Here is a 27,785-nt window from a genome sequence, read left to right as displayed (position 1 = left end):
CCATGGTAGCCATCTTTAAACGGGTCAAGTGTCAGGAAGTAAAATATAAGTGTTAATAAAATGAAAACTAAGCACTTCAAACTATTTCTTTCACGACCAATACTTCATAAACCGTCACAGTATTAAGACAAAACACGCATTTTTCCATAAATATGACTGTAATGCTCTCAAATAGCTTGCTATGTAAAAATGTCAGTCAGCATTCTGTACATTCGTGCAATGTTTTTTATCTTCAGAGTTTTAGAAGAAAACCAATGAATAGCTTCCCTGCTAGCACATTATTTTTTACGCACTGAACCTTTGCCCATGGTTATGTTTCACCATAATAAACTTTCGCGCTGGGGACATGAATGCGCAACTTATTCTCTGCAGGTGCAGTATTTGTGGGAGTGTCTCGAGTACGCATTGCGCACGTAGTCTCCGTGAGTTTACACAGTTATTTTCGGACAACAACTTTTTTGACTGAAGAAAAATGGCTCGGATGACTTTCACTGTTGAGAAAGCACAGAAGATGATTTTGAAGAGTGGTTCGGAGGAAGAAAGTGTCGCTTTTATCCATTGATTCGATGGAGGAGGACGCTTTTTTGCGCGGAGAGGATGCAACGCTCGACATAAGTACATTTATTTACAGTTTACATTTTACTCTTTTATTCTATAGATTTTTATAATTCCGTGATTCAGCAAATTACAATTAACATTTGCTTTGGTAACACTTGTATTGTGGTACATTGGGAAAAGTTCCGTATCGCCTTTGTCAAGCTTTGAAGTGTGCAAAGTAATGCAGCGCTTTTGGCTTTCACTTGGGCAAAGTTACGCGGGGCTTTGTTTGGGCAAAGTTATGCGGGGCACTTGTCGGCCTTGTTTGAGCAAAGTTATGTACAGTACTTGTCGGCTTTGTTTGGGCAACATTATGTACGGTACTTGTCGGCTTTGTTTGGGCAAAGTTATGCGGGGCACTTGTCGGCTTTGTTTGGGCAAAGTTATGCGGGGCACTTGTCGGCTTTGTTTGGGCAAAGTTATGCGGGGCACTTGTCGGGCTTTGTTTGGGCACAGTTATGCGGGGCACTTGTTGGGCTTTGTTTGGGCACAGTTATGCAGGGTTATGGTTAGAAACAAAATGTTTCTTATGACCCATAAGTGGTAATGCATTTAGAAAGAAAGACGCTATCCCAAAACACTGCTAGTTACACTGTGGCCATTTTGGATAGGTTTTGGATAGGTTTGGCACAAGTCGTGTGAATAAAATATAGATTTTCCTACAAATGTGTGGTGATTTTGTGTGACAAAATGTTACTTATGACCCATAAGTGGTAATGCATTTAGAAAGAAAGACGCTACCCCAAAAAACACTGCTAGTTACACTGTGGCCAGTTTGGATAGGTTTTGGATAAGTTTTGGATAAGTTTGGCACAAGTCGTGTGAATAAAATATAGATTTTCCTACAAATGTGTGGTGATGATGTGTGACAAATTGTTACTTATGACCTATAAGTGGTAATGCATTTAGAAAGAAAGTTGCTACCCCAAAAAACACTGCTAGTTACACTATTGCCATTTTGGATAAGTTTCAGATTAGTTTAGGTTAGGTTTTGGATAGGAAAGGCTCCCAGTTGCACCATTTGCTCTTTCCTCCGTAAAACCTGTTGGGCTGCATCAAATGATATGAAATTGGGCACACATGTAGAAAACAAGTTTGGGAACCAGATTTTTAAAATTGGACCTATTCCATCATGTAGTTTTTGAAATATTTACAAAAATCCAAGACACAAAGACAGGTTTTTGTATTTTCCAGCTGTTTTTGTTATATTCGCATGTCCATAAATTATACACAGGTTATTCATTTCATTATTGAACTTCCTACAATCAATTGTAAAGGGGTCAACTTTGCTTTTAGGTATCAGGCATGTGTCTGTGACTTTTATATCTGAAGTTATAAGGTAATTATTCCAAAGAGGGAAGAAATGCCCCCCCATGCAAGGGGCCCCTGGTTCACTCCATAGGGTTAATGAGAAATTGAACAGGCGTTCCTAATAATCCTTTAGGTGAGTGTACAGTATGTCTAAGACCAACCTAGGCTAATTCAGCTAAAATGAGTTACCAGATCAGGTAGGAAGATGTCTACCGATCTCACCCATCTAACCCAAAGCAGCGTGTGGTGCAGCGGGCTAAGCCTGTGTGTCTGTAATCAGAGGGTCGCTGGTTCGAATCCAGCTTCGGTGGGTTCTTGAGCTAGACAGCCTACTCTACGTAAAGACGACGATCAATGAAGCTTCTTTATTATTATTAAGACAGGCAAAGGCACTTCACCGGAGGGTTCAACATTCTGTCCAACATCTATTGACCTGTTACACCTACACTAAAAGCATCTCATCAAAATTTCTACCTACTACTAAGACTATCTCACCAAAACCAGTCCTGCTCTGTCATACATCTACTATCACATTAGACCTACACTGAATCTCCATCCTGTTATGAGAGTATAGTTCTGTCTGACTTTCTACTACCCTGGCCGCCAGTGACAGTCCTCCAGTTTTCTGGCGTTATTTCTCTATTACTTGTCCTACCTGTCCTACTTGTCCGATCATCCCGAGCTTTGGACCCTTCAGTCACTGCCTGAAGTTACTAGTTATTATTGTTGTTAGTAGTAGTAGTAGTAGTAGTAGTAGTAAGCACATTGGCTGTTTTTCCAGCAACATATCCGAGACTGATATAACAGAGCTGACAGGGGCTCCGTTTTGAAAGCATAAAGCGCAAAGCGGAACTAACAGTTATGGCCGTGTCCAAATCCATTCAGCTATTTTCATGGTGGAAAAACCAGACTTTGCGCTAGCTGAAGATGCAAAAAGGTAGTCTTATTCAGAGGCGTGGTTTGGGCATAACATGCAATTAATCAATCAGAATGGTGCGTCACCTCAGCTTTAAAAGGCAGCAGCGCATGATCAACTGCGGATTGCTATTACAATGGTGTGTTTGCCTGGCAAGCCAGATCGCTTTTCGCCCGAGGAAACGGATATGTTCATGTTAGGGATGCTCATTTCGGTTAATTTTCCCAACCGACAACCGCCGTTCGTTAACCGAACATTAATCGTTAACCCTCTGGAGCCTAGTATGTCGTCGACGACACAGAGTTTTTTTTCGCGTCTGTTTCAGTTTATATCTCGCTGAAATCTTAATGTAGAATCATGCAAAAAACGCTGACTAAATCCGTAATCTGTCTTCTTTTCAAAACGTCCATTGTCGGAAGTATTAAAGCTTTTTAAATTAGGTTAAATCGGCAAAAAAGTAAACCATGTCATCTTACTTTGTTTTACCTGCATCGGGGGCGTGTAGTACCGCTCTCACCTGAAGATCGCTATTCACATTATAAATAGCCGCATTAGCGCGTATTCAGATCGCATTCGCATGGTAATTTGATTAACAGCGCAACGGTGAAACGCGATCCAGATGCGTCCCCGTCAATGCCATAAAAGGGGGGTAGGGACGTGGCCAGGTGACAATGGCTCATTCATACAAATGAAAGTTGCTACATATTCAATGAAAGGAGCCAGAAATAGTTACATGAGTTCGGTTTTTCTTATTTATTTATCCAAATGAATGTCGCAACTACACCATTTAGTCATCTTCATATAGCAAAGACTTTGCTGATCAGATATCTGGGATCAAAACAAACTGCCAGCATTGCTTACTATGTACTTTTATAATGTTTCTGCAAGTGTTCCAAACTGTATTTTGCAATTTCTATACTTTGATGTCGAATTACAAACTTAACAAAAATCTGACATATTTACAATATACATTAAAATAAAGATGAGTGTAATGGCAAAACAAATATATAAAAAATAATTTATTTGCCATGAATTAAGTTTATGATATTTGAAGAAATGTATGATCATGCCCCAGTCAGTGAAAGTGTGTTTCCTACCCCTGGGCTCCAGAGGGTTAACTGATCAGATTAGAATATTAAATTAGAATTGAATGAAAATACAACTGAGGAGTGTCTGATTAAATATGTGAACATTTTTTTCAGTTTTATTTTAACATGTGCGAACAACAGCACACAGAACATATCAAGAACAGAATCTGGATTCACACATCACACATTTTCACGCACCTGCAGCGTTTCCGACAACAGAGAAAAACAAATTAAAATAAATAAAAAGAATAAAATAAATAGGCCTGCACTAAATATTTTTTACTTAAATAAATTAAGATTACAAAACGAAAACATGCTGAAATCCCTTTTAAGATTTGAAGATCAGGCATAGGCAAATTTTTTCAGACATGGGCTACTAAGTTTTTTCGGTTAAAAAAAAATAGCAGGCCTGCCTCAAACCACAAATTGTCTAGTTTTTATTTAAAAAGAGTAACATGTCGACGTGCTGTGGGGATAGTCTGGAGCGCAACCTATTGACAGTTAATCCCGCGGCAGAAAACACCCTCTCAGATGGCACAGATGTCCCAGGAATGCAGAGATAACGCCGCGCTAGCATGGCCAGTCTCGGGAAGCGCTGTTCATTTGCTTTCCACCAGTCAAGAAGATTAATATCCAAAGAGGGCGGATTGTCTCTCATATAAATGTCCACCTCTGCTCCATAATCAGTGGCTTGTTGAGGAGTGGTGTAGTCATCTCCCAGGAGCAACATCATGGCATTGCTCTGGCTGGGTTTTGTATCTTCAGCTTGGGCAGCAGACACCGCTTTCTCATCACCTTCCGTAGTGGCCATTTCCAAAGCAGAGCACATTTCTGTAAGTTTCGCTTTTGCGGCTTCTTTCTCCGCTTGTGCAAAAAAACGGAGATGTTTATGGCGAGGGTCCAGGACAGAGGCAATCAGCGCTGGTTTGGCCATCAACTCATCTGAGTCAACCTATGGCAAGCAATATCCTCATAATTAGTTAATTAATAAATAATAATAATAATAATAATAATATCATCATCTACCTCCATGCGGTCACTTAAGGACTGCCGAACCTTCGCCTTGAACTCTGTTACTCTGTGGGTGTCCTCCTCAGCTCTCATCAGGTGTGTGTTCAGGAGGCTGAATGTGATGGGGTAAATGTTGGAAATTGACACGTTCTTTTCTGTTGACATTACGGTGGTTGCACATTTTAAAGTTTCCAGCACTGGCGCAATCTCAGCCATTATCTGCCAGTATTCGTCTCGCATCTCGAGAGTTCTGGCATCTTGCAGCTTTGTTACCGTTCTGTCAGACAGAACAGCTGTAACAGCCCATCTTTGTTCAAGAAGTCTCCCGAACATGTCACACACAGAGTTCCATCGTGTTTTACACGATTGAACGAGCTGGTGTTTCGGAAGCTTCATTTGTTCTTGTTTAGCTTCCAGTGCCTTGCAAGCAGGTGTGCTGTGGTTGAAGTGGCTGACAAGCCGCCTAGCTGCAGTGTATGAGCAAAACAGGGAACCGAGTCCCAGTTCACCCGTCCTGGAGAGTTTACAGCCACGATGTTGCGTGCATTGTCATGAACGCATGCAGACACTTTCCCATTTAGACCCCAGGTCTCCACCGCATCAACTAGTTTAGCTGCGAGGTTCTCAGCTGTGTGTCTGCTTGTCATACTCTGTGTTAGTAGGACAGCTGAATTAACTTGCCAGTTCTCATCTATGTAGTGGCAAGTTATTGTTATATAGCTTTCCGTTGTAAGTGCCGTCCAGCAGTCAGTCGTAAGGGCCACAAACTTTGTGCAACTGAGTTGTGTTTTAAGCGATTTTTTCCTCTCCTCAAAACAGGCTTCAATTCTACGGGTAATAGTAGGTCTTGATGGGATATCGTAATTAGGCTCAATATATCTCAGCAGCTCTCGAAAACCTTCACCACAGACGACCCTGATGGGCATAATGTCCTTAACTATCATTGAGCAGATTCTCTGAGTTATCTCTTCAGATCGCCGTGCATCACATCTTCTCCCTGATAACATTGAGGGCAATGTTTGTTGTCCTTCATTGCACAAGGCTTGTGGATGTTTGCTTCGCAAGTGATATTGCATCGTACTTGTACTACTGGTGTATTTTAATACCGCGTAGCATATTTTGCAAGTCACTTCGTCGGCCTTTCTGTCGAAATGGTCCCACACAGTACTTCTTTTCGCTCGCTTTATTTTGCTTGCCCGGCTAAATGTCTGAAGGCACGTGTGGTTGCACGTGATAACGCCCCATGAGTTAACAAATAGCGTATGTGTAGCATATTTATGCCGCAAAACTTTATACTACTACTACTACTACTACTACTACTAATAATAATAATAATAATGAAGAAAAAAAAAAATATAAACATTTTAAACCGTTTAACTGATAGTAATAATCGGTCAAAATTCATTCGGTCGGTTAACGGTTAAACGGTCAATATGAGCATCCCTAGTTCATGTACTAATTGAAAATGTGCAAACATATCATCATTCAGTAAATAAATAAAAGGAGTATTCTGTAGATGAACAGAATTGTTTAATATGAGATTTTTTTATGTGACCTACAACTGCACACACACATATTTTAAAGATTTTAAGATTTGGATTGCTGCGAGAGAGTGGTGCGAGAGAGTGGTGTTGAGCTGCAGCGATTGTTTTGGGATTGTTTTTTGGAGTGTTTTGAATGTATTTTGAACATATATTTTGAGTGTTTGTGTGCTTTTTCCTGTTTACGTGGGTGGCTGTTTTATTTCTATTTATTGTTCTTATTTCGGTCGGCATTAGTGCTTGTCTGTCCTGTCTGTTAATTAACAGTGCGATTATTACCAACAGTGAGCTGCGGGTGTCACGTGAGCGGCGTTTTTTGTCCGCGTTTAACTCCGTAACAAACACCCGCGGGGCGATAATAACTAATAATATCTAATAATATCTAACGTCGGTATCATTACCCAGTGCCGGAAAAGGACAGTTGCTCCTGAGCTTTGCTCGGTTGCCAGTCGGGGCCGGGAGGACATTTTCCACTTTTTCCCCACTCCGGCAGTAGCCTGCTGTGAGGGGGTTTTTGTGGTTTTTCGACCTCCCAAGAGCAACTTCGATTTCGCTTTGTTTTTAGTTCATACTTGGTTCAGGCAGAAGTTCTTCTGGTAAGCAGTAGTAAATTTACCAGGTTTAAAATTTTAAATAAAAATAATAATTAAGTTCCGTTTTAACACAAGTAATAACTTATTTTAGTGTACTCGGCACTTTACTGCATGTATCGTTACGCAAATTAATCTTTATAGTTAAATACACTATATAAATTTACTGGGCTGGGAGTACGGGGTGATAGTGAGTTGGTTAATTATGGGGCCGGCTCAGTGTTGCGTTTGCAAGATGTTTGCCCTTCTGGACGTTAGTGTCCAGTCGGATTTCATCTGCGAGCGATGTAAGCTAGTGGACTCACTCATGGTTAAGGTTCGCGACCTTGAGGAGCAACTGCCTGTCATCCAATGCAAAAGTGAGTTAGAGGAGCTAGTTAATACGCCGTTTAGGGAGATGGTGTGTACGCCACTAGCGGGGAGGAGGGAAAATGAAGAGCAGAGAGGTCGAGAGAGCTGGGTGACCGTAGGTCGTAGACGCAGGAAAAGGCGTACACACGTTACAGAGGCAGCATCACCTGAGGTGACTGTGTCTAACAGGTTTCAGGTGCTTCCAGCTTTAGAGCCGGAAGGGACTGGGAAGGCAGGTGGGCCCTTGGGCACTGAGGAGCCCCCTCCACCCAGGAAGAGGGAGGTTGTGTTAGTGGGGGATTCAATTATTAGGGGAGTAGACAGTTATGTGTGCACGCGTGATAGAGGGTCCCGTACGGTGTCTTGCCTGCCTGGTGTCTTGCCTGCCTGGTGCCCAGGTAGGAGACCTTCCAGATCGTGTGGACCAGTTGTCGTGGTGCATGTTGGCACCAACGACATAGGCAAGGGTAGGAGGACTGTTCTGCAGGATAAATTTATAGAAGTGGCCAATAATCTTAGAAGCAGAACGTCCATGGTGGTATTCTCTGAAATACTCCCCATGCCATGCGCAAGTCAGGCTAAGTTAGCTGAGATAAGGAGATTAAATGCGTGGCTAAAAGGATGGTATACGAAAGAGGGGTTTAGGTTTATGGGGCACTGGTGGACCTTCTGGAACAGGTGGGACTTGTTCAAGCCGGATGGGTTGAAGGAACCAGGGGAACCAGTGTACTGGGAAGGCGTATGTGTAGAGTAGTTGAGGAATGTTTAAACTAGGGACTGGGGGGACAGGGAGGTTAGTTAAGTATGTAAGTGGGGGGAAACGGAAAGCCCCAAAAAATCATATTATAAGTGGACACCGTAATAGGCCTACCCTTTGTTGTCTGTATTTAAACGCCAGGAGTATTAGGAATAAAATTCATGATTTAGAGGCTTTTATCTCATCGGACACTTATGATATAGGAAAAACTGAAACGTGGTTGAGAGAAAAGGATGGACAAGAATATATAATATGGATGGTTACACGTTGTTCTGTAAAGACCGTATAGGTAAGAAGGGAGGTGGTGTTGCAGTATATGTAAAGGAAAACTTGCAGGCAAGGGAGCTTACTGATATAAGTAAAACTATGGAAGCTATAAGGGTAAAATTAGATGCTAAAAACTCAAATAGCCTAATTGTTGGTGTTTGTTACAGAGCACCTAATGTAGCTGCCGAGGAAAGCAGATTGTTATACAGTGATATTAGGATTATGAGCAATAAAAATGATGTGGTAGTTATGGGTGATTTTAATCTACCGGGGATGCAGTGGGACATTGTCACTGGCTCTTCTGAAAATGAACTGGAGATGGTGGAATTAGTACAGGGTTGTTTTTTTAGTCAGTTTGTTAACACCCCTACCAGGAGAGATGCCATTCTTGATCTTGTTTTCTCTAATAACCAGGACAGGATTGGTAAATTAGACGTTTTAGAACCACTTGACAGTAGCGATCATAACATGGTTAAATTTGAGGTTAAGTTTAGTGCCCGAAGGGCAAAGTCCAAATCAAAAATATATAATGTTAGGAAGGCTAACTTCATTTGTATGAAATTAAAACTAGAAACTGTGAACTGGATGGAATTAAATAACAAAACTGTTGAAGAGGCATGGGAATTTTTTAAAAGCACATTATTGCAAGTACAAGAGGACTTCATACCTGTTTCCAGCAAGAATAAATCTAGGAAATTGCAACCTAGGTGGTTTACTAGGGAAATAAAGTATAAAGTAAGGAGGAAAAGGGCTTTGTTCCAGAAATGGAAAATAACTGATGATGACAGAATAAAGCAAGAGTATCTAAATCTACAGGCTGAGTTAAAAAATGACATTAGACGAGCTAAAAGGAATGTCGAAAGGAAGATCGCATTGGAGGCTAAGGATGACGTTAAAAGTTTCTTCCAGTATTTTAACTCTAAAAGAGCTCTAAAAGCTGAAATTACTAATCTGCAGGATAGTAAGGGTCTTATAATTGAAAACGACATTGACATAGTAAATGAGTTCAATGATAGTTTTGCACGGGTATTCACTGTTGAGGACACTAGTAACTTACCAGTTCTTATTACTAATCCAACATCGTCTATAACTAATATATATGCAACTGAAGCTGATGTTTTGCAAAGCCTAGCTAAGCTCAAAATAAATAAATCACAGGGCCCTGATGGCATCTTACCTATAGTGTTAAAAGAGATGAGGGATATTATTTGCGACCCTTAACTTTACTGTTTCAAAAATCCTTATCTGAAGATGTGGTACCTTCTGATTGGAAGCATGCCAACATAATGCCCATTTTCAAAAAAGGGGATAGAAGACAATCAGTCTAACTTGTATAACTGGTAAAGTTATGGAGGCTATAATCAAAGAGAAAATGGTAGATTACCTGGACTCAAATAACATTTTGAGGGATAGCCAGCATGGATTTAGGAGAGGTAGATCCTGTTTAACAAATCTGTTGGAGTTCAGGAGGTGACATGATAAGAAGGCCTATGATGTCATCTACTTAGATTTCCAAAAGGCTTTTGATGTTGTCCCCCACAAGAGGCTCTTACTTTAACTCAAAGCAACAGGTATTTTAGGAACTTTAGTGACCTGGATTGATAACTGGTTAACAGATAGGAAGCAGCGAGTAGTTATAAGAGGCATAATGTCACAGTGGGCCTGCGTTCATAGTGGGGTACCGCAGGGTTCAATTTTAGGACCACTATTGTTCCTAATTTACATAAATGATATAGACACCAATATATACAGTAAACTGGTGAAATTTGCAGATGACACCAAGGTGGGTGGTGTAGCAGATACTGAACTAGCGGCTCAGCAGCTACAGTGGGATCTTGATTTAATTAGTGACTGGGCCGATACCTGGCAGATGAAATTTAACATAGTGAAATGTAAGGTACTCCATGTAGGGAGCAGAAACATAAAGTACAGGTATTTTATGGGACCTACTGAAATAAAGGTAGCTGATTATGAGAAAGACCTTGGTGTGTATGTTGATGCTTCCATGTCTCATTCTCGCCAGTGCAGGGAAACAATAAAAAAAGGCCAATAGGATGTTGGGGTATATATCCAGGTGTGTGGAGTTTAAGTCAAGGGAGGTAATGCTAAGATTATAAAATTCCTTGGTGAGACCTCACCTAGAATATTGTGTGCAGGTTTGGTCACCATATCTTAAAAAGGACATTGCAGCCTTAGAAAAGGTGCAGCGTAGGGCCACAAGAATGATTCCTGGTCTTAGAGGAATGTCATACGAGGAAAGGTTAGTTGAGCTAAATCTGTTCAGCCTTGTCTTAAAATGGATGAGAGAGGGATATAGGGCTCTCGAAGGAACAAACAGGCACGCTTAGGTTCCATCAAATACACTTTAATAAGTAATACAAAATGATCTCGCATTAACACCAATACTAAGCTATCATATTGAAGGCAATGCAAAATAACTCGTACTACAACGGGTATCAAATAATATATATCTTATAGCTAATAGTATTAGGTGCAAAGGTACGAATATATATATAGAAAAGAAGCAATAATACATAAAAGAAGCAAGGAAACATAAAAAGTTACGAAATATTATTACAAGCGGCAATAATTTACTCGCAACAATCAATGGAAAGCATAAGCAGTTGCAAAGCTATTTACACTCGGACGTGCTGTCATCACCCACCTTCACACATGGACTGGGGAGCCCTTTCAGTCCTGGCAGGAGACCAGCACGTGAGTTCCGAGAAAGTGCCGGGCGATGCGCGCTCTGTCCCACGGCTGAACTCCAGTCAGTACTGGGATCTCCCCCTTCCTTTATACTAAATTTAGAGTTGCGTGTGGGCAGGGGGTAAGCTGGCCAGGCTCACCCCTTCCCCCCAGGCAATATATGGTGCTCCAATTGCCCCTTTTGTCTGAGTGATGCTGCTTGCGATAACATACTACAATAGGTGTCCTTGTGCAATGCCTCCCTGTTCCCCCCTAAAGGCAATATAGGGTGCTGTATACCGACCCCCCCCCCCCCCCCCCCCCATCTCCCAAAACCAAGATAAGCATCCTGCATGCCGATCTAATGGCCCAGATGAGCATCCTGGCTTCTCTTTATGAGCCCAAGTTATTTATGGCAAAATTAGGTTTTACAGGGGATCGGTAAATAACATGTTCGTGCAGTTTAGTAACATTCGGGGTGAATCATGGACGATTGATCTGAATTTCAGGACGATCAGTCCACACGCGATCGGAATAATCCACAATTACAACTTAAAGTTAATTCCATGTCACGTGAGTGACATAATCGTCCGCGAATTCATCCTAATACAAGCCTCAAGCAAAGGAGACTGAGGGGGGACATGATCCAGGTCTATAAGATTCTAACAGGTTTGGATGCTGTTCAACCAAATAGTTACTTCAGCATTAGTTCAAATACAAGAACTCGTGGCCATAAGTGGAAATTAGCGGGAGAACATTTCAAACTGGATTTAAGGAAGCACTTCTTTACACAGCGTGTAGTCAGAGTATGGAATAGTCTTCCTGATAATGTAGTGCAAGCTGAATCCTTGGGTTCCTTTAAATCAGAGCTAGATAAGATTTTAACAACTCTGAGCTATTAGTTAAGTTCTCCCCAAAAGAGCTCAATGGGCCGAATGGCCTCCTCTGGTTTGTATAGTTCTTATGGTATTTGATCACAATAATATTAAGAAAAAGCGTAAAATAACAATATTTCTCTTCTGAACTTATAGAACTGCCCTTTTAATCAAGGTATTTGATCATAATAATATTAAGAAAAACTGTAAAATACTGTAACAGTGTTTTTATGTAAAAGAAGAACGGACATTTTTTGTAAATTTAATGTTTTTGCACTTCATTTGAAATACAACATTTTACTGTAATTTTAGTAAAATGTTGTAGGGCTCCAGAGTGTAACTATATGCACATCTATGAGGCCAGAATTATTAAAAAATATATATTTTTTTTAAATAGCTGGCTGTGTACTAGGGGTGCAACGGTACAGGTATCCCACGGTACAGTACGTACCTCGGTATTTGGGCCACGGTTTCGGTTCGGTTTAAACACAACACTACAAATAATAATACAACAAAACAAATAATAAACTCTCTTATTTATGTATAAAATATGTATACATGTATAAAATTCAAACTTACAAAATGTAAACAAAAACACTTAAAAATGTTAAAGTGCTCTAAACACTGTATATTCCACTCGAGGCTCTGTGCTTGAGCCAAATCGTTTTCGATGGCTTTGCGGCCTTTGTCACAGAGGTTGGGAATTATAACGTCGCTGAAATGTGTACGGCAGGGCACAACATAAAGTGGGTCGAGCGTTTTAATTAAGTGGCGAAACCCAGCATTCTCGACAACAGAAAAGGGTTGCAAATTTTTAGCAATGAATGTTCCCACTGCACGGGTTATTTTCTTATGTTTATCGGATGTGGCAGGGTATGTCTGTTAACTGAAAAGCTTTTTCGATAGACACTTGTTTACCTGCAGTTACCTTTTCGTCTGTCCTTCGTTCAGGAACCGTTATATCGGCATGACTATGTTTGAGATGCTTAGCCATATTTCTCGTGTTTCCATTAGCGTATGGGACACGTGTTAGGCAATATTTACAAACAGTGGCATTTCTATTAACTGTTTCGACTCCCTGGTCGTTGTATTCTACAGTGAACCCGAAAAAAAACCATACTGGAGATTTGTACGAAGCCGGTGCTTCTTCAAACTTCTGCCTCTCAACTGTTCCGCTAGTGCTGGCCATGCTTGTTTGTTTTTCTTTTTTCCGCTTTTGTGTACCGATCGAGCTGCTAGCTCGGCTCCAGTTACGTCAGTGTGAGAGAGGGCGAGTGGGTGGAGCCACAACAGTGATTGGACATTAATGGTCACTTTCCGTCGGACTGGCGGCTTACACACTCAACAGTAATTCTATTTTATAAATCTTTAAAAATGTTTATTTTGTTAAATGTATTAATATAGTTATAAATGTAATTGCATGTGTAGAGAATACCATATCATGACCGTAAACAGTATCCTAGCATGCAATATCAGATTTTTACCGGACTTGTCTTTGGTTTGTTTGTAGTTTACCTCTCGAAAAAAGAATATCGCTATGAATGTACAAAAATATTTTTTAAAGCTTTTAATGTGTTTTGACTAGTTCGTGTTTCTTGTTTGTCTCTCAGAAAAAATAATCTCACTCCAAATCTGCTAAAATATAAAGCAACAACACACAGCAGCGTGTTCATGGAGGCAGCCATGTTTGTTCCGAGATGTGGGTAGCTCGATGGACGTGATGTCACTCAACTCGGAATTTCCGAGTTCCGAGAGAAAAACGAACGGACAATAACTCACGGTGGAGGGCTTTCGCTCATTTGCGCTTACTGCTTAACAGTAGCCTGATAAGCATTAAGCATCATTTTCAAAAGGAAGTGCAAAACCGAAATACCGCGGTTCACAAGGGCGTACCGAACCGTGCAGCGCGTACTGAACGGTCCGGTATTTTACCGAGTACCGTTGCATCCCTACTGTGTGCACAGTCTTAAAGGGAACTCTGACATGATGAAACATATAGCCTTGTTTTTAGAAGTCTTTGTGCATCATCTGTAGCCAAAAAATAATAATAAAAAAGAAAAGAATTGGTTCAATACTGACCGAGCTGTTGTGATGGACGCCCCTTTGTACTGGTGGAATTTCCACAGTCCCAGCTGAATAGCACATGGAGATGACCAGTCAGCGTAAATATATATGAAGATTAAGGACACAGGAGTCTGCATTTGGTCCACCCTCTCAGACCACTGCTTTATTCTGGCTGTATACAGTTGTGAACATGCAAAGGGGATATAGTAAGAGGCATCACGCCACCTTCAGAGCGCAAATATGCGTTAAACATTCAACATGACATAAATAGTTAAGCAAATATATAGCAGTCAGAGTCCCCACGTCTTCTCTGCTGCGTGAGATAACAGAATCATGTGAATACTTTCGTGCATTTACAAAATGTGAACATTTTAGTACAGTTCGTGCATTTAACTATACACAACATATAGTGTTAGAGAAATTGTACTGAATTCACGTTTTCAGTGTTCATTAAAAGGCACTGAAGTTCTTACCATGGAAATGCTGTTGGTCCAGGTTGTGCAGCGTACGTTACTCGCCGTCAAATGCTTAAGGCAGACATTGTCACTCTATCCTAGGTTGTTCCCTGCCTTAAATAAACTAGCTAATGTTGTATGTAACTGCAATAAACTTGTTTCTACACTGTAAAAAAAAATCCTGTTAATTTACAGTAAACAGCTGGCAGCTAGATTTTCCGGCTTTGAGCTGTAATTTTACAGTTCATGTACTGTAATATGGAATGACAGTTTATTACTGTAAAATATATTACAGTACTGAACTGTAAAAATATATGATGTACAGTATAACACTGTAATATATTGGTTAGCATTATACTGTTTCAGTATGTATTAGGTTATATTATAAAATTATTTTTATTTATGTTATATTAATGTTATTTATGATTTAAATTTAATTTCTTAAACAAATTGCTTGGACAAAAGATGGCCTTAAAACGTTAGATTTTTATTAAAGCCAACATATAAAATACATTAACATTGTTTTCACTTAACAAATATGTGGACATTAAAATAATGGACAAAATGCAAAATACATGTTCTCAACATGTAAAATAGCAGCATACTGAAATCCTATGAATTTAAACAAATATATTGTTGCAAAAAGTGCTGTCACTTCAGATTTCACATGAACATTCAACTGCAGAACACTGCGCTGACTTTGCATGAACAACACTTCCACAGACTTCGCATGAACACTCAATTGCAGAACACTGCACTGAATTCAAATGAACACTCTATTGCAGACCACCACACTGACTTTGCATCAAAACACCCATAGACAGAGCACAGCACTGACTTCAGATCCAAAACAGGATGTTGAACATGTGCTGTACTGACTTTGTATTACTGAACAAAGCCCCACTCAAAGTCCAAAAGATTTTTTATCAGGGTGGCTACATGAACATTTACAGTTGCAGTCTTTTTATGGACAAGTTTTCCAGTCTTTTTGGAGATCACCTTCACCTGGCTGGCCTTTGTCCCTCTCTCAGGATTCAAACCAACGAAGCGCCTAAAAATCAATGTAGAAACATACGTTAGGCTTGGAATCAAATGAACCTGCCATATTTTATCTCAACTGTAATGTAAAAAATTTAAGTAATTTAATATCTTCATTATTTTACATTAAGTGAACACAATATGTGCATGAATTACATGAACATGATTTGTATTATCTGGACATTTCTGCCATAAGAGTAGTGTAACAATTGTAAAAAGTGTATTGATAAAGCACTACATAAATAAAAGAGACTTGTATTAAATACGGATAATATATTTTTTCAAACTTAATAATATGTATGAGAACAAACATTACATTATGGTGGTGCATGGTTTATGTCATTGACAGTTCTCTGCTTCCTGTTAAATCATTGCACAATTTACACTCACCTAAAGGATTATTAGGAACACCTGTTCAATTTCTCATTAATGCAATTATCTAATCAACCAATCACATGGCAGTTGCTTCAATGCATTTAGGGGTGTGGTCCTGGTCAAGACAATCTCCTGAACTCCAAACTGAATGTCAGAATGGGAAAGAAAGGTGATTTAAGCAATTTTGAGCGTGGCATGGTTGTTGGTGCCAGACGGGCTGGTCTGAGTATTTCACAATCTGCTCAGTTACTGGGATTTTCACGCACAACCATTTCTAGGGTTTACAAAGAATGGTGTGCAAAGGGAAAAACATCCAGTATGCGGCAGTCCTGTGGGCGAAAATGCCTTGTTGATGCTAGAGGTCAGAGGAGAATGGGCCAACTGATTCAAGCTGATAGAAGAGCAACTTTGACTGAAATAACCACTCGTTACAACCCAGGTATGCAGTAAAGCATTTGTGAAGCCACAACACGCACAACCTTGAGGCGGATGGGCTACAACAGCAGAAGACCCCACCGGGTACCACTCATCTCCACTACAAATAGGAAAAAGAGGCTACAATTTGCACAAGCTCACCAAAATTGGACAGTTGAAGACTGGAAAAATGTTGCCTGGTCTGATGAGTCTCGATTTCTGTTGAGACATTCAAATGGTAGAGTCAGAATTTGGCGTAAACAGAATGAGAACATGGATCCATCATGCCTTGTTACCACTGTGCAGGCTGGTGGTGTAATGGTGTGGGGGATGTTTTCTTGGCACACTTTAGGCCCCTATATTAAATGACAAGTTCTTAACAGATCTGGGAAATAAGGCACAATACAAACTCCTCCTTGGATTGCCACCTTATCATGGTGGAGGGGTTTGCGTGCCTCAGTGAACCTGGGGGCTATGTTGTCAGGGGCAATAGCCCCTGGTAGGGTCTCCCAAGGCAAAAAGGTCCCAGGGGAGTGGCCAGACAAAGAGCAATCCAAAAGAACCCCATGAAAAAGTTTAAAAACAAAGTCCCGTTTTCCTCGCCCGGACTAGTCGTGGCGGTAACCCCCGTACCCGATGGTGGACACCAGAGGTGAGGGGGGCCGTGAAGCTGAAGAAGGAGGCTTACCGGGAATTATTAGCCCGGGGGTCTCCGGAGGCAGCTGACGGGTACCGGCGGGCCAGGCGGAATGCAGCTCGGGCGGTCGCAGATGCAAAACCCGGGCGTGGGAGGAGTTCGGTGAGGCCATGGAAAGTGACTTTCGGTCGGCCTCAAAAAGTTTCTGGCAAACCATCCGGAGTATCAGGAGGGGGAAGCAGCTCCTGGTTCCTACTATTTATAGTGGGGGGGGGTGCTGTTGACCTCATCTGGGGACATCACCCGGAGGTGGAAGGAGTACTTTGAGGACCTCCTCAACCCTGCCTCAGATACATCTACGCACACTGCCTTTGAGACATCTGAGGGCACAGAGCCCGAGGGTGCTGGGGGGGGCTTGCACATCACTGGGACTGAGGTGGCCAGGGTGGTTAAAGAGCTCCGTGGTGGCCGGGCCCCGGGGGTGGACGAGATCCGCCCGGAGTACCTGAAGGCTCTGGATGTTGTGGGGCTGTCGTGGCTGACACGCCTTCTCAACAGTGCGTGGAGGTCAGGGACGGTGCCGCTGGATTGGCAGACCGGGGTGGTGGTCCCCTTATTTAAGAAAGGGGATCGGAGGGTGTGTTTCAACTACAGGGGGATCACACTTCTCAGCCTCCCTGGGAAAGTCTATTCCGGGGTACTGGAGAGGAGGGTGAGATCGATAGTCGAATCTCGGATTCAGGAGGAACAATGCGGTTTTTGTCCCTTAGGGATAGGGTGAGAAGTTTGGATATCCAGGAGGGCCTCAATGTAGAACCGCTGCTTCTTCATGTCGAAAGGAGCCAGTTGAGGTGGTTTGGACATCTGGTGCGGATGCCTCCTGGGCGGCTACCCGGAGAGGTTTTCCATGCATGTCCTACAGGGAGGAGGCCCCGGGGCAGGCCCAGGACTCGCTGGAGGGATTGTATCTCTCGGCTGGCCTGGGAACGCCTCGGTGTCCCCCCCGAGGAGCTGGTGGAGGTAGCTGTGGAGAGGGAGGTCTGGGTGCCTCTTCTGAAGCTGCTGCCCCCGCAACCCGAACCCCGGACAAGCGGCAGATGATGGATGGATGGACCAAAACAATATTTACCTTTGTACAAACTCCAGGGTCCTTGAAGCTTCCTCTTGGTACTGTAGATTAAAGACGCAGTAAGTGGAAAAAACAGCAGCTAGCCCTGTGATGAAGCTTTGGTCGACACCTTCAAAGATTACATGATTTTCGATGGTGATCATCCATCCTCCAATTGTGGCATCTTCACCGGCAACTGATAAAGACAACAAATTGTAGTTAAAACAGTGTCTAATATGGTCATCGGTACTTTATTCATTTATTGTAAAGTAAGTAACACATTTTCTGCAGATTAGTACTTTTCATGATCTGGGATGGCTAAAACAATATTGATGAGGTAGACTGATGGGAGAACCTTGCTTATCTGACACTTACACAGCAGTATCAGTCGTGGAGATGCGGGGAGGGACAGGGTGCGCTCAACATCTGCTGCCGTGGCAGATATCTGTAGAATACAGGCAATTTTATACAAATTATAAATGACAGAATAGCAAGTCCAGTAATAGCAAGTATATGTAAATGTTAACAAAACATATGTCAGCACGGAGTATTAGTCCCTCTATTCCTTCATCAAAGCATCAACCGGGCTGACATACATGAAAATATGTGATTGAAGATACCTCTTTGGGTAAAAAGGTAAGGCCACTGGATTCTCATATCTTCGATGGAAGGTGATGGAGTCTGATTTATATGTTTACGCTGAAGACAGAATGTTGTTGAATCACTTCCCCCTTCTCACCACTGCGAATACCTTCTTGTCTATAAATGGTCTCTAACTGTTGCCTCTTCTGCTCCAGGATTTCATATGTTTCTTCTGGTGGCAGTTCAGGGTTAAATTGTGTGCATCCATAAGAATCACTTGGCCTCTGATGCAGTTGTCCAGGCACTTTCGAAGTTCGGAGTCTCTTCATTGTCCCTGAACGGTTCATGTTCTCAATTCTTGTTTTTAATTGATAAAGCAATGAAGTAAATCCACTACCAATGATGACACCACTTGGTGTCATATCTGCAAAACTGTTGGGGAAATGCTTAACAATGTTGCAGCAGATGATGAGACATTCATTGCGTGTGGGGTTATTCTCACTTTTCCTGATTTCATCAGCTAGGATACGTATCATCTGGCGCCGCTTGTCAGGAGTAGGACGCTTGCCGTTGGCAATAGCTGACTGCATTTCCAAAAAAATTTTCATACCACTTACTGGATATGTTGGGTGATTGGCTTTCCTTGCTTAAAGTACAAGGTGTTGATGCTCGTGAAGAGCTTGAGCTTAAGCTTGAAGATGTGCAGGGCTGTATACTGGAGAGTGAAGACATACTTGTATCTGTTGACTCATCTGGCAATTTTTGGAGATCAAGTGTGACTTGTGTAGTTTCTGAAACACATAAAATTGAAATATATTTTTATTAAAGCAAATCCAATTTCCTAACAAGATGTAGGTTAATTTTTTTCTTTCAATATAACAATGAAATTTGAATGATAGAAAATCAATGGTTAGCATCCCTTTGACAATAAAAAAAACATATACATATAAAACATATACAGCAAAACAAATAATAATAATAATTAGTTTGAATTAGTTAGTAAGTTTGAATGCCTCCGAAAGTTTCCTTTGCTGTATAACAGGCAGGACATCTTTGAGATCTTCTATTGATTCCACACCTGAGCGTTCAAGTGAAGTGATGACATGTTCTCGAATCTCCTCAGTCAGACTGGGCAAACCCCTGAGGATAATAGCCTTTATCTCGTTATGGATTGACATGTAGGAAAGGAATCTAAAATGTGGGGACAGAGTGGTGAAGAGTTACCAATGACATGCCACAAACTGAATATTTAGGCAGTGGGTAATAATCAAGAAGCTCTGATTGACTGACACAGTAATAGGTCTCCTGCATTGGTGTAGTGCAATAAGTGTTACTGTAAGGTTGACGAACAGCCTGATATACCTCAGTGATAAAATACACAGCAGAATTCTTATGAATGACAGCCTTTTAGATTTGTCCTACTATAAGTCCGTCATCATTATGGCCTATCACCACAAACATGTTGCTCTTATAAGTTGTCCCTTTTAGTCACACTATGAGTAATAAGTGTATGAAGAGGATCAAAGTTCAGATGAGCAACTGACCGTATTATCTCTGCATTGTAGTCTCCAGCAATGAATTCAGTTCCCTTCTCTACTACAACAGAGGGTTGGAACAGTGTCCCAGCACTTAGAAAAGATTGTAAAAGTTGATGTCTTTCAGCAAGAGTTCTGCAGAGGTTTTTGAAGTTATGAAGCTTTCTTGCACATTGTTTGAAGTAAGTATGCTTACTTTTACTGGTAAAGTTATGGAGGCTATAATCAAAGAGAAAATGGTAGATTACCTGGACTCAAATAACATTTTGAGGGATAGCCAGCACGGATTTAGGAGAGGTAGATCCTGTTTAACAAATCTGTTGGAGTTTTTTGAGGAAGCTACTCAGGAAGTTGATGATAAGAAGGCCTATGATGTCATCTACTTAGATTTCCAAAAGGCTTTTGATGTTGTTCCCCACAAGAGGCTCTCACTTAAACTCAAAGCGACAGGTATTTTAGGAACTGTAGCGACCTGGATTGATAACTGGTTAACGGATAGGAAGCAGCAAGTAGTTATAAGAGGCGCAATGTCACAGTGGGCCTGCGTTCATAGTGGGGTACCGCAGGGTTCAATTTTAGGACCACTTTTGTTCCTAATTTACATAAATGATATAGACACCAATATATACAGTAAACTGGTGAAATTTGCAGATGACACCAAGGTGGGTGGTGTAGCAGATACTGAACTAGCGGCTCAGCAGCTACAGTGGGATCTTAATTTAATTAGTGACTGGGCTGACACCTGGCAGATGAAATTTAACATAGACAAATGTAAGGTACTCCATGTAGGGAGCAGAAATATAAAGTACAGGTATTTTATGGGACCTACTGAAATAAAGGTAGCTGATTATGAGAAAGACCTTGGTGTGTATGTTGATGCTTCCATGTCTCATTCTCACCAGTGCGGGGAAGCAATAAAAAAGGCCAATAGGATGTTGGGGTATATCTCCAGGTGTGTGGAGTTTAAGTCAAGGGAGGTAATGCTAAGATTATACAATTTCTTGGTGAGACCTCACCTAGAATATTGTGTACAGGTTTGGTCACCATATCTTAAAAAGGACATAGCGGCCTTAGAAAAGGTGCAGCGTAGGACCATAAGAATGATTCCTGGTCTTAGAGGAATGTCATACGAGGAAAGGTTATTTGAGCTAAATCTGTTCAGCCTCAAGCAAAGGAGACTGAGGGGGGACATGATCCAGGTCTATAAGATTCTAACAGGTTTGGATGCTGTTCAACCGAATAGTTACTTCAGCATTAGTTCAAATACAAGAACTCGTGGCCATAGGTGGAAATTAGCGGGAGAACATTTCAAACTGGATTTAAGGAAGCACTTCTTTAGACAGCGTGTAGTCAGAGTATGGAATAGTCTTCCTGATAACGTAGTGCAAGCTGAATCCTTGGGTTCCTTTAAATCAGAGCTAGATAAGATTTTAACAACTCTGAGCTATTAGTTAAGTTCTCCCCAAGCGAGCTCGATGGGCCGAATGGCCTCCTCTCGTTTGTATAGTTCTTATGTTCTTATGTTCAAACCTTAATGTGCATAAATGGATGAGTGGCCCAAACTGAGTTATAAGTTCTGGATAATGACTTAGGTAGTGATGCTTAGGCTTAAGTGGATGTTCCCCAAAACTCTGTGTTCTGGTATGCAAATATTCATCTATAAGAACTCGTAAATAGGCTACCTGACCTGTGGAAATTGCAGGTGCACAAACAAGCTCTACAATTTCTCTTAGCTGTAAGATAAGTTGCCATGCCACACTATCTTCAGGACATTTTATTTTATCACCAGTTAATACTGGCAACATCCGCAGGAAACACCAATTTTGAACTGCATGTCCGGAGAGTTTTCCAGCCCCAGGGTTAACCTCAGAAGGTTTGTTGTTAGCATCATTGCCTAGATATTTAAAATGATTTATGCGCTGATTCAATTGAAAATAAGTGAAGTTTTTCTCTTTTGACACAAGGTGGTTTAGGTGTAACACCAAATCAGTTGAGACAATGCCCTCAAAAAGGTCATGACCAAGGCAAGGAGTTAATCCGGGCTGACATACATGAAAATATGTGAGCTCATTGAAGATGGAGTCAAATTTAACACCACCACAGTCACGTGATTCTACATTACAACTCAGAGCCTCAACATGTTTCTGAAATGACTCTGGTGTGCGGTCAGGGCCCTTGGCCAGAGGGTCTGCCAGAAATGCTTCCAGATTAATCTCACAATACCTGCAAAAATGTGAGCTTCTGCTAAAATTTTCTGTGAAGCCCCCAATATTGTGTGAACCCAAATTGTCACCTGAAATTGCATAAATGGTTCCTTTGAAAAGCTGGCCATCTGGCAATGTTACTCCGTTTGTCTCAAAATCCTTTAAATCTTTCACCAGAGAGCCAAACACTAGATTCTGTCCAAAATGCTTATAGTCTTGTTCTCGACATAACAGCACAAGTTGCATCTGATCAAGACTCAATCTGTTGTGTGGCAAAATATTTGCAAGTGTCAGATACATGGCTAAAATCTTGTGCTTTTTCCTCCTTGACCCTAGGGGGTTTACTACTTCAAAGGCATCCTGATAAAGGATTATGCCGATTGAAGATGATGTGTGCTTGAGTAGCAAGTTCTGTTTAATGTTTGTGCCATCCCTAAAATCCTGAAAAATATTATCAGGCTGGACTCTAGTTTGTATTTGCTGTAGCTGGTCTCTCACTGACTCTGAGGACAAAAGTATATATTGCACAAAACATTCGTTGCCCGACTCATTTTTACCAAGACAAATGGATTCTGGCTCTACATAATTGAAGTTATTTTTGAAAAAAGTTTTTCTCTTATGGTCAGTTTTAAGTGCATGAGTATTACAAGCCCTGTGGAGATCCTCACTTTTCATGGTATCAATCACAGTGTTTATGTCAGCTTTAGTTAGTCCAAGCAATGTCAATTTATCTGCAAGTTTGGAAATTAGGTGTGACTGATTTATCTCATGTATTTCCTGGTAGTGTTCAATGATTGTTTGAATAGTAGAGGATGGAAGGAGCAATTTAGATTGAAGTTTCAGATAAAACAAGGCTAAATGTCTTATAAATTCTCCTTCATCTTCCTTTTCTGGGCACACATCCATTTCTTCCGGACAGAAATCCTCAGTTTGCATATCACAACTTGTATTATTACCATCACTAGTACTGGCAGGATTTGCAACTGAGTCAAGTAAACTGTCATTAGAACAGTGTATATGCTTTCTTGAGACATGTGATGTGAATGTAGACTTGACTGTAAATTTTTGGTTACACCTTCTGAATGGGCATGTAACAGTCTTACCTTCGGTAATGTGGTTTTTCAGGTGTAAGATTAGACCCTGGATATCCTCACACTTCGAGCTGCAAAAGTCAACGTGACACGTTAAATCATCTGTTTTATCCAGTTTAGTCTTATTTTTTCCAAATTTATGACCATATGGCACTTGAACGCTGAAAACTTTGAAAAAACTCTTGTTCACTGAGGAAAACCACACTTAAACGTTGCATTAGGCAATAAACTATGCATCCGCATGTGCCTCACATGCGTAAAGGAATTGCTGCAGGTTTTATTGCAAATATTGCAAATGAACATTTTCTCCTGCAGTCAGCAAATATCAATGGCAAAATAACCATGCTAGTTTAACACAAGCCTTCTTTGAGCTAAAAATAAACAAAACTTACTTTGACTGGCAATGCAAACGTAGTTACTACATTGCTAATTCAGTACATAATAATCAGAAAAATCGATTTTATTAGATCGTTATTAGCAAATAATATAATAAAGGCTAGTACAGTGTAACAATGAAAATGATAAAATTGCATTTACCTCAAGCAAGGAGGAAAACACCGTGCGGGAATTCCGTTTATCTCGACCAGTTCAGCTTCAGCCGATAAGTTTATAGTCGGGACAAACCTCAAAATTGTTGCGTTCTAAAACTCTTCCTCCTTCGTTCTTCAACATTTACGTACACCAGGTGTAAAGATGAGGCTTGATTTGATGATCTTGCTCAGATTAGACCTGCAGGAATCTCTTCTAAGGAGTTGTGAGCATAAGCAACAGCATCGGACACGTGACTAGACTTAAAAAATAGAATAGAATAGAATTAAACAGTAGTTTGCGATTAAAAGTTTTTTTTCCAAAAAAGGTTTGCATTCACAGTATTCAACTGTATTTTTGAATAACAGTGCCTTACTGTTGGAAAATCCCTGTTTTTTTACAGATATTTTTTACTTTGTAAGGTTTATTTATTAGGTAATAATAACTGTTTCTTGAGTTGGTATATTTATCTTATTGAAGTTGACAAATTATATAGATAATTATAAACCAGTTTTAGACCGTTTCTTTGTTCTTTTGAATAACACTGAATATCACTATGGTTGGCACAGCCATTGCGATTCAATATGATTCTGATTCACAAGCTAATGATTTGATTCAATCTGATTTGATTTGATTCTGATTTGATATCATTCTAATAGGAATGAAGAATAGCAATGGCTTTCCACATTTGGAGAGATGTTTAAAAAGCTCTAAATTAATCACAAATTTAGAAATCACTGGAAACAAACTGTTAAAACCACTGGCCAAAAGGCCAAAGGCTTGAATTCCAAAACCTTTTTATTTGAAAATTTTGGGGTTTGGTGGCGGGATTGGCACTCCAACCACTGTAAGACACTTCACTGCACCTAGGTCTGCTCCCTGCGGGAGTAGCTCTGCTGCAGCCAGAAGATTGCACACATCATGGAGGGGATGGGGGAAAGCCTTTGGGAGCCTCATCCCCAGAAGAGTAGAAACCAATGGAGAGCTAATAGGGCCTGTTGGGGATTGGGGTGGTGCTGAAGTGTCACCTGCTGCATGGCTGCACTTGGGTCCTGGTTTGAGGAAGCCCATCTGGGTAGGCATGTGGAATGTTTTGCCTCTCTGACAAGACAACTATCTTCCTCTGCTGTTGGGGGAGCTTTGTAAGCTCTGCATTTCGGTGGCAGCACTCTCTGGGGTATGCAGACCGGGGAGTGGCCACATCTCTGTAGGTGGATACACCGACTTTTGGTCTGGTTGTTCTGATAGCTGCCATACTCCTGTTGCTCCTGTGGTGGATCAGTTCCTCCCAATGATGTTTGATAATAATTTAACCTTACTTTGCCCTTTGTAGAACAAGCTGTCTGCGAAGGGCAGCCACCTGGTGGGGTGCCTAGGGAGCTGGAGGTTAATGGCCTTGCTCAAGGACCCGCAGACATGCTGAGGCTGGGTTTGAACCAGCGACCTTGTGATTACAAGCACACAGGCTTAGCCCACTGAGCCACACGCTGCCCCCATGTCATGTCACTCCTGTCAACTAGTGTATTATGAGGCTCAAGCTAGGGCACTCCTTGGGTGTCTTGTCTGTTAGTGTATTCTTTGACCACGGTAAGTGATTTCACGTTGAGGGAGACATTTTACTTCACTTGGTGTTTGATGAGTGCCCACAAGGTGAAACTCCTCTGGTCATGGGTGACTTCAGTGCAACCACTGGCACTGACAGGGCTGGCTATTGGTCCCCATGGGTCTGGAGACTGGGCTGAGAGTGGCTCCATGTTCCTTCACTTTGTGAAAGGTCTGGGGCTGTGGGTCGCTGGGTCCTGGTTCCCACACCCTAGGCTGGATCGTTAGACTTGATACTCCGATACTGGTGGTGCGGCAAAGATGATAGATCACATCCTCATGGGCTCCTGCAGAACTGTAGGGTCTACAGAAGTGCTCAGTTTATGAATTCTGACCACAGACTTGTTGTTGCTATTCTAAAGATTCAGCTCAGATGCAGTGGACAATCATCTACTATGAGAATGAGGTTGGACCTGGCCAGACTCCAAGATGAAGTTGTTTCTGATGAGTTTGTATGCAGTTTGTGTGAGGAACTTGCAGACTTGGGTGTGAATGCCAAATCTAATGTGATGTGGGAGACCTTCCATGATAAGATCCTGAAGGTTGCCGAGGCTTGTGTTGGTGTTGCTGGTGTTCCCAGAAGGGGGTGTTCATCTCACAGGGCACCCTGGATATTATTGAGAGAAGTGGCAACTCCAGTCTGTACCGGGAACAGAGAAGGACAGCTGTGAGGGGTCTGAGGGCAGATAAGGAGGCGTTTATTAGACGAATCTATGAGTAGGTGTCATCACATCTGTGGTCTAGTGTCCCATGTCCTGCTTGCAGAGGAATCAAAGAATTACGCACGTCTGAATCTGTTCCTTGGAGACTTGCAGTCCTTACAGATGACTCTGCAGTTGTGACCTGCTGGACTGGATACTTTTAGCAGTGATTTAAAGGTGATCCTTATTATGCTAATAAAATGCATAAGAGCAGGTTAGTTAACAAATGAATCCAAAATGAAAAGCAGAATAATAATTTTGTAAATGGTTAAAATTAACGAAAGTGATTAATAAGTTTAGCCCATTGATGACTATGGAAGTTCTTTAAAGCAACTGTTCTATATATACATGAAGGCTAGAATGAAAAATGGAGTCTTTTTAGACATTTTCCTTCACAGTGTTCTCTATATGCATTAATTTTGCATGGTTTGTTTGTTTTGTTTTTTTTTTTTACAGATCCCGGCTCCACATGCATGGTTCTGTTCTCAGCCTTTCTCAAAGAACCCTACCCTCCAGCGGATTTAGGAGGACATGTGGTGGTGACCTACAGTACACCCACCGGTAGGGTGCACAGATATTGCCATTATTGAGTACAACCATTTAGATCAAATAAGCATGGAAAAATATTTATTACAGTCTTCAGAATCTATGTGTTGCTTCGTCCAGTGTTCATTTTCCTTTCTAATTTCACTGTTTAAGGCACTTTCTGTGGCACACAACTATTGCTTTCTCTTTTTATGTATCATCTTAATTTATGTTTGTTCCATTGATTCTGAAATGAAAGTGCCAATGCAGAAAGATTTTTAAGTAGCAGTAGGGTATTGCGAAAGGGCCATGTACTAGAGGATATGTGTCTTCATTTACACAGTATGCAATACTGGGGAGTAAAACCAATAAAAATCATAGCAAGTAGCTCTAGGCAAGAACTTAGTGTGTGGATTCATTTGAACATTTGTGTGGTTCATTTGAAACCAATTTAATTTTGAGAGTATGTTAATTTATAAGACTCAATGACAAGTATTCAGTACTTAGTTTATGTTGTTAATTACACTGCCTGGCCAAAAAAAAGTTGCACACTTTAATATTTAGTTGGACATTATTTAGCTTTGATTATGGTGCACATTCGTCAATGCTTTGTTTCCACACGCTTATGCAACATCTCAACATTTTTTTCATCGGGATTTGCATTAATTTCTCGTTGAGATCTTGTATCGATGATAGGTGAGTTGAACCACTCTGGAAAGTCTTCTTCAGCACATCTCAATGACTTTCGATGGGGTTAAACTCTGTGGTGGCCAATTAGTGTGTGAAAATGATTCCTTATGCTCCCTCACTCTTTGACAATTGGAGCCCGATGGTTCTTGGCATTATAATTTTGGAATAAGCCCATGCCGTTAGGAAAGAAAAAATCCATTGATGGGATAACCTAGCCATTCAGGAGATTCAGCTGCTCAGCTGA

At 41.1% G+C, this 27,785-nt stretch overlaps 1 protein-coding gene and 1 pseudogene across 4 annotated transcripts in view; one reads left to right on the top strand and one right to left on the bottom strand.

The window, feature by feature from the left end:
* The window catches only part of bbs9 (Bardet-Biedl syndrome 9), a 328,841-nt gene that overhangs the window by 119,665 nt on the left and 181,391 nt on the right, over positions 1 to 27,785 (top strand). For all 4 annotated transcript variants that reach the window (XM_072716502.1, XM_072716505.1, XM_072716504.1 and 1 more), the window contains one exon: positions 26,783 to 26,887. In XM_072716502.1, the coding sequence (XP_072572603.1) occupies positions 26,783 to 26,887 (105 nt within the window). The remainder of the gene's footprint in view (positions 1 to 26,782; positions 26,888 to 27,785) is intronic.
* LOC140592473 (E3 SUMO-protein ligase ZBED1-like) lies at positions 4,289 to 19,255 on the bottom strand (annotated as a pseudogene).

This window comes from Paramormyrops kingsleyae, chromosome 9, assembly GCF_048594095.1.
Source record: "Paramormyrops kingsleyae isolate MSU_618 chromosome 9, PKINGS_0.4, whole genome shotgun sequence".
In the NCBI taxonomy this organism is placed as follows: Eukaryota; Metazoa; Chordata; class Actinopteri; order Osteoglossiformes; family Mormyridae; genus Paramormyrops; species Paramormyrops kingsleyae.
The sequence above is the reverse complement of the archived record's forward strand: the minus strand, read 5'-3'. Positions and strand labels throughout refer to the sequence as shown.